At 43.0% G+C, this 12,089-nt stretch overlaps 1 protein-coding gene across 1 annotated transcript in view; it reads left to right on the plus strand.

The window, feature by feature from the left end:
• The window catches only part of EPB41L4B (erythrocyte membrane protein band 4.1 like 4B), a 124,567-nt gene extending 121,285 nt beyond the window's left edge, over window positions 1-3,282 (plus strand). The window contains exon 26 of the mRNA XM_018069990.2: window positions 1,007-3,282. Within this exon, the coding sequence (XP_017925479.1) occupies window positions 1,007-1,076 (70 nt within the window). The 3' untranslated portion in view covers window positions 1,077-3,282. The remainder of the gene's footprint in view (window positions 1-1,006) is intronic.
• Window positions 3,283-12,089: the final 8,807 nt, after the last annotated feature.

Genomic DNA, 12,089 nt, shown 5'->3' on the forward strand with positions numbered 1-12,089 from the left:
TTCATCCTATTGGTTTTCCATACTTGCTTCTTATTCTAGAATTTAATAAAAGCTGAATTTCACAGGCTGATAATTGACAGAATACAAACATATGAGTGGATATACTTCAGTAGTTCTGGAGCACAAATAATCCTAGGCTTATGTTGAAAAGTATTTCTTTGGCATCATAATAAATGAGTCTTTTTTAATTTTGGATTCACAGTCAGTTCCCATTTTTGGTTGTTAATTATATTTTGTAGATGTTGGCTAATTGCACCTGCACACTTCTTCAACATTGCTAAGTCATCTAAAAATTTATCATTCCAGTGAAAATGTAATTCTGAAGCTGTAGTGCTGAACTTAGCTTCTGTAGGATGTCTCAAGTGGATGATTCTACACCTGCTTGTTCATAAATGGGCTGCAAGGTCTCTGCACTGCAGTTTAAATCTCCAAACTGTTTTTGTAAAACATTAGATACCTAATTTTCAGAACAACACAGCAAACAGTTTCAGAAATGCAATCTCTAATCCAAGGCATTTCCAGTGTTACAGAGTTTGTGTGCTCTGGAGCGAATTGGTATGTGAGAGCAAGGACTTTAGGCTCTGACTCCCACATCCTGGTAGGTGCAGGACTGTGGTAAATTCAGCATATACAGATGTCCCCCTGTATCCGACCATGCCAAGGAGCAGAAGGCTGTAACAGCAGTATTTCATGATGGCATTTGCTGTAACTGTTTCATTTTTAGAGTCCTAGTCCAGCTTCCTTTGAAATCAGTAACCTTTAATGAGGGTTAGATGAAATCCTAAATTGTTTTGCCATGTGGCAAATTATGTCCTTTTTCTTGCCTCTTCAGAAATATCAAGTGGTGCTTGTTTTTAAATCAGCCATCAGTTATCGGCTTTTTCTCTGAATTGAGTCTGACCTTTTTTCCCCTCCTTTGGTATTTTGAAAATGTTAATTATTTTAAATTGAAATCTAAAACTTATTGTTGTTCCCATAATTGGCTGTTTGTGCATTAATTACACAGCGCTGAGACTCTGAGGCGTGAACTTGAGAGAGAGAAAATGATGAAAAGACTCTTGATGACAGAATTATGAAATTCGCACTTCCGTCAGATGGAGAATGGATTGGGGCCTTTCATGTGCCTTCTGTCTGTTTACATTCCTCTGCTTCTGTGTACTCAACATAACGCATCGGGAAAATGTGTGATATTCCTGGCTCGCCTGGATTCACCACGGTTGGTTAAAATTACGTCTCAGCTAGACTTTAATTTGAAGGAGTTCCTTTATTCATTTGCTGCTGGGAAATAAACCTTCAATCCTTTATCTCTCCTGAGATTTTATACTATTAACACAATTAATTTCTGGTTTGGTTTTGGTAAATCTAGGGCAAAAAAGGATCAGCAAGGAACATACTGATTTCTATTGGGAAACACTGTTCTGTACATATGTTAATAAGTGCACAGAAATTAATGTTATGCAGAATATTTTGATAGTAACATAGAAAATATGTCATTTTGTACAACTGAAAATTGCAATGAGCTACTGCTATTTGTTAAAGAACCATTTTTAAAGCAGAAGAATGATTATTACATCCTAACCCCAGGACTGTTAGTCTCCACAGAATAAACGGCTGTCTTATTAAATTCCTAACCTTAACCTTCACTCAGAGATATAAATAGCTGCAAAGGGGAAAGACACCCCACCATACAGATATACACACCCAATACTCCCTATAGTTTGTCATGTTGACCTAAACCTTCAACTCAATCTTAACATATTTCCATTAATGAAAAAAAAAATCAGTTGTTTAAAGCAATTTGCTACTGACTTTCTAGCTTGGTACTGACTTTTTTTAAGTAAGTGAGGAGTTTTACCTTCTCCAATCTGCCTAGGCATTAGGGCTTGCCCACGCTCAGACATCTTCTGCCCCAGCACTGAAGGTTGCAGAGCCTCAGCGGCGTGGACGTAACTCACACAGGGAGAATTTTTTCCCTCCCAGGTAAATAAACCACCTTCCTGACTGACATGAATTGATCGATCACTTTAAAGAACAAGAACAATGACAGTTTACGGCATAGCTTGCCTATACCCATTTTTTTTGCTCTGGTAATCAGCACATATGTCCTGGCAAACCTGTGGAGGGTACACCTGGCTATATATCCCCTTCACCTCTGACACGCAAACAGCCTCTACGTCCAGTGGAGCTATCTCAGGCATGAGGTGGGGTGGGTGGTCCAGCACTAGCAGACCTGCAGCCGCAGGGAGGGAGTTTATGGTATACAGGTAATGCTACCAACTATTTCCTAGGGAAAAAAAAAAAAAAAAAGGAGTTCTCTGTTTCCCCTTGTTCAGTAGTGCAGGGTCATCTAGAAAACTAACATCTGACTGTCAGCTATAAGGTACTCTTTCAACAGGAAAGCTTTTATGCATTTTGTATGGCTGAAGATGTATATTTTTCTGTTGCTCTGTACACTATGTTCTCTTGTTTGTATTAAGATAAAAGATTGCCCCTCATTTGGTACTGATTACGATGACTTTATCTTAGCTTAAGCAGTTTGTTTGTGTGGAGGCCAGAAAGTGATTGCTGTGAGACTGGGTTTCCTTCAGAGTTGCTGTTTTTCTGAAATGAGAGTTATGGAGAGCTTCACAGGACTGTGGATTGCGATATGAAGGTATAAAATGACTTGCCTATTTTATGTTTACTGGGACAAGAAATTAGCATTAGGCTTCCCATTTAAATCCACCAAACCCAAAACTTTCTGTTTGCCATAAATTTGTTAAAAATACTCAGCACAAGTGTTAGGTAGAAAATCACAGTACAAATTTAATCAAGTGGCTCAACATAGGCAGTGGGCACAAGGAGCCATAGAAAGAATCCTGAACTGCAGATTTTAGAACACTACAGTGACTTTTCTGGGTAATCAGATATGACTTGTATGCTGTCCACCCTCTAGTTACAGTGCCAGGACACTTCTGTTCCTCATGTTTTAATGCACCACGCCATCAGTCCAAGGTTCTTAAAAATTGATTAGGAACATTAAATCCCTGTGAGGAAATCAGAAGGGAGGGGGGAATTAATAGACATAAAAGACTTCAGCTTCCATGTCCTGTTACTCTTTTCTCACCACTTCTTAAAGGGGTTGGTGAAGGAAAAGCAGCAGCACATTTTGCCTTTGTCCAAGGGAGAGTGAGCATTCTGAAGAACAAATAAAAGAAAATTGTAATTAGAGATGCTGGTTTGGGAGAGGAAAACAAAGAAGGTTGAGAACATCACAGTGCTGACTCTAGCTGAATCTGGTCTTTTGCCACAACAATCTCTGGTTGTGTTTGAACTGGCAACAGTTTCACAAAGTCATTGTCAAGGAAAACCAGAAAAGAACAGATCTGAACATACCCTTCAGTCATACTGATTGCCGTGGAGTGGACTTTCTGAACCCCACAATATGCCTTCAGGTTTGGGGGCAAAACAAATCCAGTTACCCGTGTTAGGACAGTCTGGTCACATAAACAAAAGCAAAACTGAATAGCTGATTCAGACCAGCCCATCAGATATTCTGGCTCATAAACAGTCTATTAGTTTATTAGTTTAAATGCAACAGTTTTACTCCCATTGTACAAAAATTCTTCAGCTGAAATAGCCAGAACTATAAAACAAAAAACGTGAGCCAAGGTTACTTTACATGGCTGTCTTTATAGCTGAGGCATGCTCTGGGATAGCTAAGGAAGAACAGGGACTCCTCCTTCTTTGGTTCCCACCAGGAGAAGAGGGACAGGCTCATGTGGCTGCTTAGTTTCTGTGGGACGTTTTCTACAGAACAACCCCAAGTACGTTGCCTTGTCATGTTTTAGTGTCTTATCCACTGGCTGCCACCATTTCCTATTCAGCAGTCTAATGGAACTTTATTAAAACTGTTTTACTGATAACAAACTAAACTTTTAACTGTGGAATGTCATCACCTTGTTTTTTTCTTACTGTGTACCTTCTTCAGCCATGCTTCAGCGTCTCAGTTTTCACATCCTCTGAAGAAACACTCCTGCCTCATCTCCAGTTGGGAATTACAGTGTTACAACACCTGTTACCCAAAGCTACTGTAAACAAGACAATGCCAACATGAACATATTGCAGAGGGGCAGATAGTCTAGATTTGCCCCTACAATTTAACTTTACAGGTGTTAAAGGATACTCTGCCCGAGGGTATGTCTATATAATAGTGCAGAAGTATCTGAGCTAGCTTTAATGAGCTTGCATATGTAGTTGTGGCAGCATGAAGCCCAGCACAGGCTATCATTATCATGTACATTGACATGTGTAAAGATAATGCATTTGAACAGCAGCCTTCTGAAGCATGATCTCCAGAGTTGGTGATAGGAAAGGGTAGCTGAAAGGAGTTTGTCTCTTCAGCTGTCCTGGGACAGGGTTCATCTCATCTAACATTAAAATGCCCAGCTCTCACCTGATGAGAGATCAAAGGAACTGTCTTCCGGAGGTGCCTCTGACTTAAATGTCTACCTTTATATTGATTAAAGTTACATGAGATGAATCCTGCTTTCTGTCCCACTGGTTAGGCCTACATTGCAAACCCTTGCTGACACAGCTGCATCATTCAGGGTTGAGCTTTGAAGTATAATTTGTGATCGACATAGCTCTGCCAGCAAAAGCCTTGCGCGTTAGGTGTAAATATACTACCAGAAATATCCTGTTTTCAGAACAGCTTTTATCCCTTACGGGAAGACAGAATGCTGGGGTAACAACTTGCAGTGGCATAAGCACAGAGGCTTCCCTAGAGTTGTGACCCATCTGGGGGTAGTTGGTTGATGAAACCTCCTGCTACAGCCATGCTGGCAAAGCCTATCAGAGGTGGCCCTGGCTTTTAACAGTGCCCCAGGTGGTGCTCTGACCCAGTCAACAGATCCCAGCTTTTCAGCGTGAAGTCTCTAGGTGGCAGAATGCAATGTTGTCATGTTTGGGTGATTCCAGCAAAATTTATTGGCCATTTAAATAGCTATGCAAGGAGTTAAATATTTTCTCATGTTGCAGCCTCTTATGGAAGCCAACCAATTGTGCTTTTTTTTGCGTGTTTCAGCTGTTTTCACTGTTTTGTTTTAAAAGGAATAACTGGGTTTTTCTTTAGAAATGTTATTTGAGATTCCACACCTCTCTCAGATCCCATGGTATGTGCAGATTTTTCATGTTTCATAGACCCTGGAAGTGCAAAATTTGAAAATTAACTCCTCCAAGGTTTCTGTTCGTGGCTTCAGTACTCTCTTGCAACAGGATGCCTACGTGCCCATTTGAAACAGAGCTGGCAATGCAGTGAAATGTTTCATTGGAGGTAGTATCATGTTTTGTTTGAACTGTTCACAAATAGCTTTTGGTTTTATTTATTTATTTTTTCCAAATACATTTCTGGTTCATTTGCTACAAAAACCTACTTGTAATTTTGCAATGGGATTTTTCTTTTTTTTTTCCTTTTTTTTCTTTTTTTTTTTTAATGTCCTGCTGTTCAAGGAGTTTGCAATAAATATACTGAGACTGATCTGTAATTGCATGTAAGATTAGCCTCACAACTGTGTTTTGTAAAGTTAAGTGCCGTAAAAGAAGCTGTAGATGACATGGAGAAGGAGGGAAGATGATAGAGAGTAAGTGGAGGAGAAGGCTTCTTTGGCAGCTGCAGCTTTGACTGGTGGGTAGCAGCTTTAGCGTAAGACTGCTCAAACCATTTTGTTTCATTGAGTAGCAGCGTGTATCATCAGACAGTGTTTGATGGCATTTTGTTGAAAACCTACCTAAAGAGAAACTTTTACGGCTCAGCTGTTTACCTGTTCCTGTATTCATGCCTGCAATAAATGAGATGAAAAATAAATCACCGAGTCTGAGCAATTTGTAGTCAAATCAGTCATTTAGGAGGCATGGGGCAGGATGCCAATTAAAGGAAATGTTTGGTTGCTAATAAAGTGGATCCACTATCATAAGAAAATTGCAATCTAAGGAAAAAACAGAGAGAGAATTTCTTCATAAAGCCCAGAGGGTTTCCTCCAGCTTAAAGTTACAGTCCAGCATGGGGTGCCAATCATCTGCAGAGTCATTAGTTGGGGCACGCTTCGCTGAATACCAGATCCAGAAAAACACTGGCAGGATCAAGGCAGAGAAACACAAAACTTGGCATGTTTCTGGTCTTTCATCTGGGGCTAAAAAGGCAGCAAAAAGCATTCCTATTGTGGAAGGGGTAGGGAGAAATCTTCCACCCAGGGCTGAGAGACACCAAGGTAATAAACTGTTCCATAGAGGAAAATTTAAAAAATGTCCACCAACAAACAACACAGCAAACAAAGCCTGTTCATTGTAAATTTTTTTTGTTTTAACACAATTAAAACATTTCACTCAGATTTTTGGCCCCCGATTCTCCCATTCTTTAAATGTCTAAATGAAAAGTTGCTTCAGAATGAAACATTTCCCTTCTCTTTTGTTCAAAGATCTCTAAATCAGACTGTTTTGACATTAACTTTCCTAGTACACTTAGGAAATTAAATCCAAGTAATGTTCACCTCATTTTCTGAGGTTACCAAAACTCTATATTCAGAAAGAATGCAATCCCATCCCAATTTCTCCATCTGGATATTCTTCTATTTTTAATCTCTATGTGGGGAAAGCAGAGGAGCAACAGATCAACATTCTTCCATCACTACTCAATTTATACCAAGAAAATGGATTATCCAGACAGTTAACCTAGTTAATTAATTCCCCTTAATACATGTCTTTGCTAAAGAACAGTGTTCTGGGGTGCAGCAGAATGAGAAGCTGTGTGCTAAAAGGTCAGCAAATACTCTTGGGTAATTTGGCTGCAACAGAGAAGTGTGGGGACTTCAGAGATGTATATGAACAATTTTTTGTTTCATTATCAGATGACTGATCTATGAGACCAAGTGTGAGGTCGTTGAGATTAATTCTGTTTCTCTGGGGACATGCTTTCTAGAGCAGAATACAGACTTTGCAGGGAGGCACTGTTAAGTCAGGGCAAGGGGGTGATAAGGCAATGGTTTCAGCCTGGCTGTGGTACACAAATCCTGTGGCAACAAGGGGGTAGGAAGGAACTCACAAGGGTGCAGATGCAGGCGAGTGGAAGAAACCCCAAGCCTCATGAAAGGTGATGGTCATGCCCTTCCCAAGCACAGTGAAGCCTTTAGGGCTGGCCAGCACTGGGATCCCCGTGCCCAAGGGCAACTTGCCCTGAGGGGCAACCCTACAACAAAGCCCATATCAGGGCTGGCTGTGACCTGACTTGCTGGAGGACACGCCAGGGAATGAGAGAAATAAAAGACCAACCATTGCCCTTTCCCAACCACCCCAGGACATGTCCATGAGAGCACCCCAGCTTCTGGTGTCTGATGAGGAGAGCAGGCTTGCCTTTTTTGTGAAAAGCTGGACATAGGATCAGCTTAGCTGTGGCATCAGGGGTGTTTGACAACCCTGACCATTACAGTTATGTCTTGTGTGCTGCCAGTAGCACATATGGTCTGTTAGATGTCTTCTTACCAGTCTTTAGGGTCTGTGATGGTCAGGAGAGTAAGGAGGAAAACAACAGGGAGAAAGAGCAGCAAACAACCCACACTGTCACCTGCTGAGAAGCCTGATGGCAAAGCACTGCCTAAAATAATGTTTGCATTTTTACTTTATTTTAAAATTACATATATAAAACTGCCTCATTACATAAGCAATATGCATTTTATACTAATTATGTTGTTTTTTAATAAGCATTTCTACAGTGTGTGTTTGGTATACAATGTCAGTGACTGCACAGCTCTGCCATCAAAGTATCTAGCATAGCAGTGAGACATAAAAGCCACATGGATCTTTACTGTTTCGTTCACTGATTATTCAGCTCTTCAAGCAGAGAGCCACTTAATCCCCCTGCATCATTCTTCCGCTGCCTTTCATTAGCAAACTCTTGTGGAAATCCAAGGAAAACATAGCAAAAATTCTTTTCTTAAAAGATATTTGGTCAGTGATGCTTAGCATCACAGGGCCTCAGTGATGTGAAGAACTCAAATATTTTTTTTTTTAATTATTTGCCTTACTGCTTTCTAAAACAACAACAACAAATGTGATTTCTGTGCTAACTGTTTCCCGCTCTGCTCTGGCCACTGCCCCCCTCGAGCAGTGCCAGGCTTGGCAAGGGCACAAAGTGGCTTGGAGGGAGAGGATAAGGATTGGATGGGGGTTTTTTTGGAATGGGGGGGGGAATGCCAACACCATCCAGCACTTCTGTCTTACCTGTGGTACATTTCTTTCTGCGGCTTACACAACATCTATGTTCCGAGCTGGGATGTGTGATGCCCTGATGGGAGCTGAGAAGACCCTGTTTGCAGCTCCAGGGTCGCCCAGGGAGGGTTTGGGGCTGGTGAGGCTGAGAGCTGTGGTGCTTGTGTATGTAAGAGGCATCCATAAGAGCTAAGGCTCTGGAGGTTTTGGAGGCTGCCTTGTGCCTACGTTGTGTGGACATGAGGAGATGCACGAGGCTCTGGGGAAGAAGGTCGGTGTGAGCTGCCCTCTACCTGGGTGTGCAAAATTAGGGATTTAATCATAGGGGCATCACTGTGAGACTGACCACTCCTCCCTCCTGCAAAGGAGTTTCAAACTTGTGCCCTCCAAAGCTGACTAAACCCCACAGGGCCAGTCTTTGCTCAAGGAACAGAGCAAGGTCTGCAGCAGAGCTGTAGTCACTGCCTTTGGCAGTACACGTGCTTGCTCTGAATGAGCACAGCAGTGCCCTTGTCACACTGGCTCACAGCTCTTTTGTGGCAACACAAGGATGACAGCCCCTGAAAAGCACCTCCACCAAGGCTGCTGGTGTATGAAATCAGGGAGGGGAAGTGCTGGAGCTGACTTAGCTTTGCAGCCCAAGAGCACTCCCATTTTTTCACTTCCAGCTCAACATGCCAAGGCTCAGTGTGGGTTCTTGACAGCTTGCCCTGGTTATTGCAAGCCACCAAGAACAGAAGGTACCTCCTCTAATACCTGCCTCTCAGCCCCTTCATATCTTTCTATGCCATCCTGCTAATCCTTCCTTCTCCCTTCTCTGTTTGGCACTCACTCTCAAGGCTGGTCCATGGGTGCCTGCTTCCTTCACCCCTGTGAGCACCCCTCCCCTCCCACACAAGCACCTCTGGCTTTTTTTGGCTTTTGCCTTTTTGAAGTCCCTTGCCAGCCCTTGCTTTCCATGACCCTCAGTATGTTCTACCTGTCTTCTGTTCTCACTAATCTCTCCATCTCCCCTTCTGCTGTCCCAGGACCAGTGTCTGATAAGCATTACAGCACAACAAGTTTTCTTGCCAACCAGGAAACCTCCATGACATGATCTGTCAATAGAGACCAGCTGCCTAGTGGGGCTCTGCCATCAGCCATGGCTGTGGGGGCTCTCCTCGAGTCCAGTAAATATCTCTGGGTACACTGCTCAGCCTTGGTGAAGCTTCTGCCTATTCCATGGAACCAGAGACAGGAAGGACATAGAGGAGTAGTTTTAAAGAGGGAATGCTGTCATTTGCTCTACCCTTGAAGTGAGTGATTTTGCTCTCATATTTTGGAGGGTTAAACTATTTTAACAGTAAGACCTTCATGAACGGAGGCACCCTGAAGAAGCATAACCAAAGGTACCTTCCTTCCCTCCTTCCCTCCCTCCTTCTCTCCTTTCTTTCTTTTTGCTTCAGACAGCATATTTTTGCAACCTCCGTCTCCTCCTCATACTCCTGCAGGGTAGCAATGGCCATCCCTTTATCCCTGAGATCTTTGGCTATGTTGCTCCATATTGCTGTGCTAAACTTTGAAGCACTGGAAAGAAATGGAGAACATGGTGGAAGAGGAAGAGGTCTCATATCTTCATAAAGCCAAACTGCAAACTAGTTAATCCCCTCCAGGTGCTCTCAGTTGCGTCCTCTCTTCCCAAAGCAACAAATCTGGAATTAGTCTTGCTACATATTATGTGGTAATAAATCATGAGGGCAGCCCAAGTTGGGTGCTTTTCATCTTTCCATCATTCTTTTTGGGTTTTGTTTTTGGTTTTGTTTTTTTTTTTTTTAATGCACAACTTCTCATCTGCCAAACCCAAACTGCTGCTCTAGCAATGGAATCAATAACAAACTTCTGGGTCTCAACTGAGAAACATACCATTAAATCTCAGTGAAACACTTTTAATTGCTTTTTCCTCCTTTGTGTCTGCGTGCTGAGAAAAACAAAGCAAAACAAAAACCAGGCCTGTAAAGCAGCATCTTAACAAGCCAGAATTGTTAAATACCTTCCTGGAGGGGGAAAAGTCCCTTCTCTGACAGTCAGAACGATGTTTTCAAGCAATTTGCCCTCTTTCTCCCCTTGTGGGATTTCCCATCCTCCCCCAGCAGCATGGTATTGGTTCCCTCTCTGAAAAAGCTGCATTAGTGCAATGACAAAACACTGCACTACCAGTCCTGTGTCCCATTCATGGTGCCTTGAAACATCTTCCCACACAGGAGTGGTCTCCCCAACTGCTGCCCCTCGGCTTGCTGGGCCCAGCAGACCCAAACACTGGGAGGTGCAGGTAGGCTGACTCTTCACTGCACCCAATAGGTCCCATGATAAGACCATGGGAAGCTGAGAAATGAGTTTGGCAGAGAAGAGAGTGCCATGGTGGGTCTCAGCAGCCTGCTTCTCAGAAGTGACACATCTTCTAGGTGTGTGCATTACCTATTCAACGGCAAAAGCTCCATGCTCCACTTTCTAGGGATGCCCTTCTTCTGAAAGAAATCTTCATGCAGCACTAAGATGGGTCAGCTGACCTCCAAGGGCCACCTCTTTCAACCCAAAGCCACTGTCCTCACCAACCTGTTCACCACTGCTTGCAGAGTCCTGGCTGCACGGTGGTCTCTGCTTGAATAAAGCTCTTGCAGGGCAGCTTTGCTTGCTTGAAAACCCTTCTGAGAACACTGCATCCAAGCCACAGGGAGGAGTTTTAGGACATGCAGGACTTGTGCCCTGCAGCTATGGGTCAGCTCAGGGCAGCTTATATCTCCCTGAGTGGTCCTCGGGCATCCTATTCCAGTGCTGCTCTCTCCAGTGGGGAAAGCCTGGCACAGCTCTAGGTCTCCTTTGGCAGGTCTAGTGCTAAAATCCAATTAGTGTTGTTTATGCTTTCAGTTGTAACTGAAAGAAAGAAAATTTGATGCTTCAGTAGGTCAAAGGGTGTGGAGAGATAAATGTAATTACAATAAATGCAATATATTGAAAGATGCTACCATTTAATTAAAAGTATATGAATTATGCATGTATCTCTTCCACAGCCTGTAACTGTGTGGGCTTGAGGAGTAACTGAATACATTCAGTTCTAGCTACCACATGAAACCCATGGTTGCTTAATTTCTCAATCATGCACCTAACACCACCAGCTGAGCTTTTGCCAGGAATAAACAAGAACATACAGGGGGGTTATTTGGAGTTACCTTTGCTTTTCTGCACCCTCGGGCACCTGACAAGGGATGCAAATCTTATCCCACCAGTGTCCCCCCAGGAGGATGGAGACTGCCTTTTAGGCAACTTTTAAAACATCACGCTTAAAAATCACGTTATTTAGGGGCAGAGAATTGCTGTGAAGGAAAGCAACAGATAAGACTACCCACACATGTCCCCCAGGGGGCTATGCAGGCAGTAGTATCCTGCAGCTTTGGGCATAAAGATTTATGTTGAGTCCATGGGCTGACTGAGAACTGCAGTGGCCTGGCAAGGATGGGACAGGAGGACAAGGTTTGGTGGTGGAAAAATGCCAGCACGTTCAGCTCCCCAGAGCATCCCATGGCTGGCATTGCCACTCCCACTCCCCGGTGCTTAATGTCACCATCAGATGCCTGGTGCTCAGCTCTGCTATCCACTCCCTTACTGCAAGCCATTTCATTAATATAGAAGAGTGACTTTTTATGAATGCTGTGCTGTCTTTCTGGGTACATAAAATCTTCCCCATGAAGGCAGACAGTTGCCCTTTGTGGTACTGCCAAGTCCATTCCAGCAGACTGTACCCAGGACTGTACCATCAATCTTCTGTTAAAGGCTGCTACCTTTTCATATCTTCGTTTATCAAATGAGGTGGA

Source organism: Manacus vitellinus, unplaced genomic scaffold (assembly GCF_001715985.3).
Source record: "Manacus vitellinus isolate BGI_N305 unplaced genomic scaffold, ASM171598v3 scaffold_17_pilon, whole genome shotgun sequence".
Classification (NCBI taxonomy): domain Eukaryota; kingdom Metazoa; phylum Chordata; class Aves; order Passeriformes; family Pipridae; genus Manacus; species Manacus vitellinus.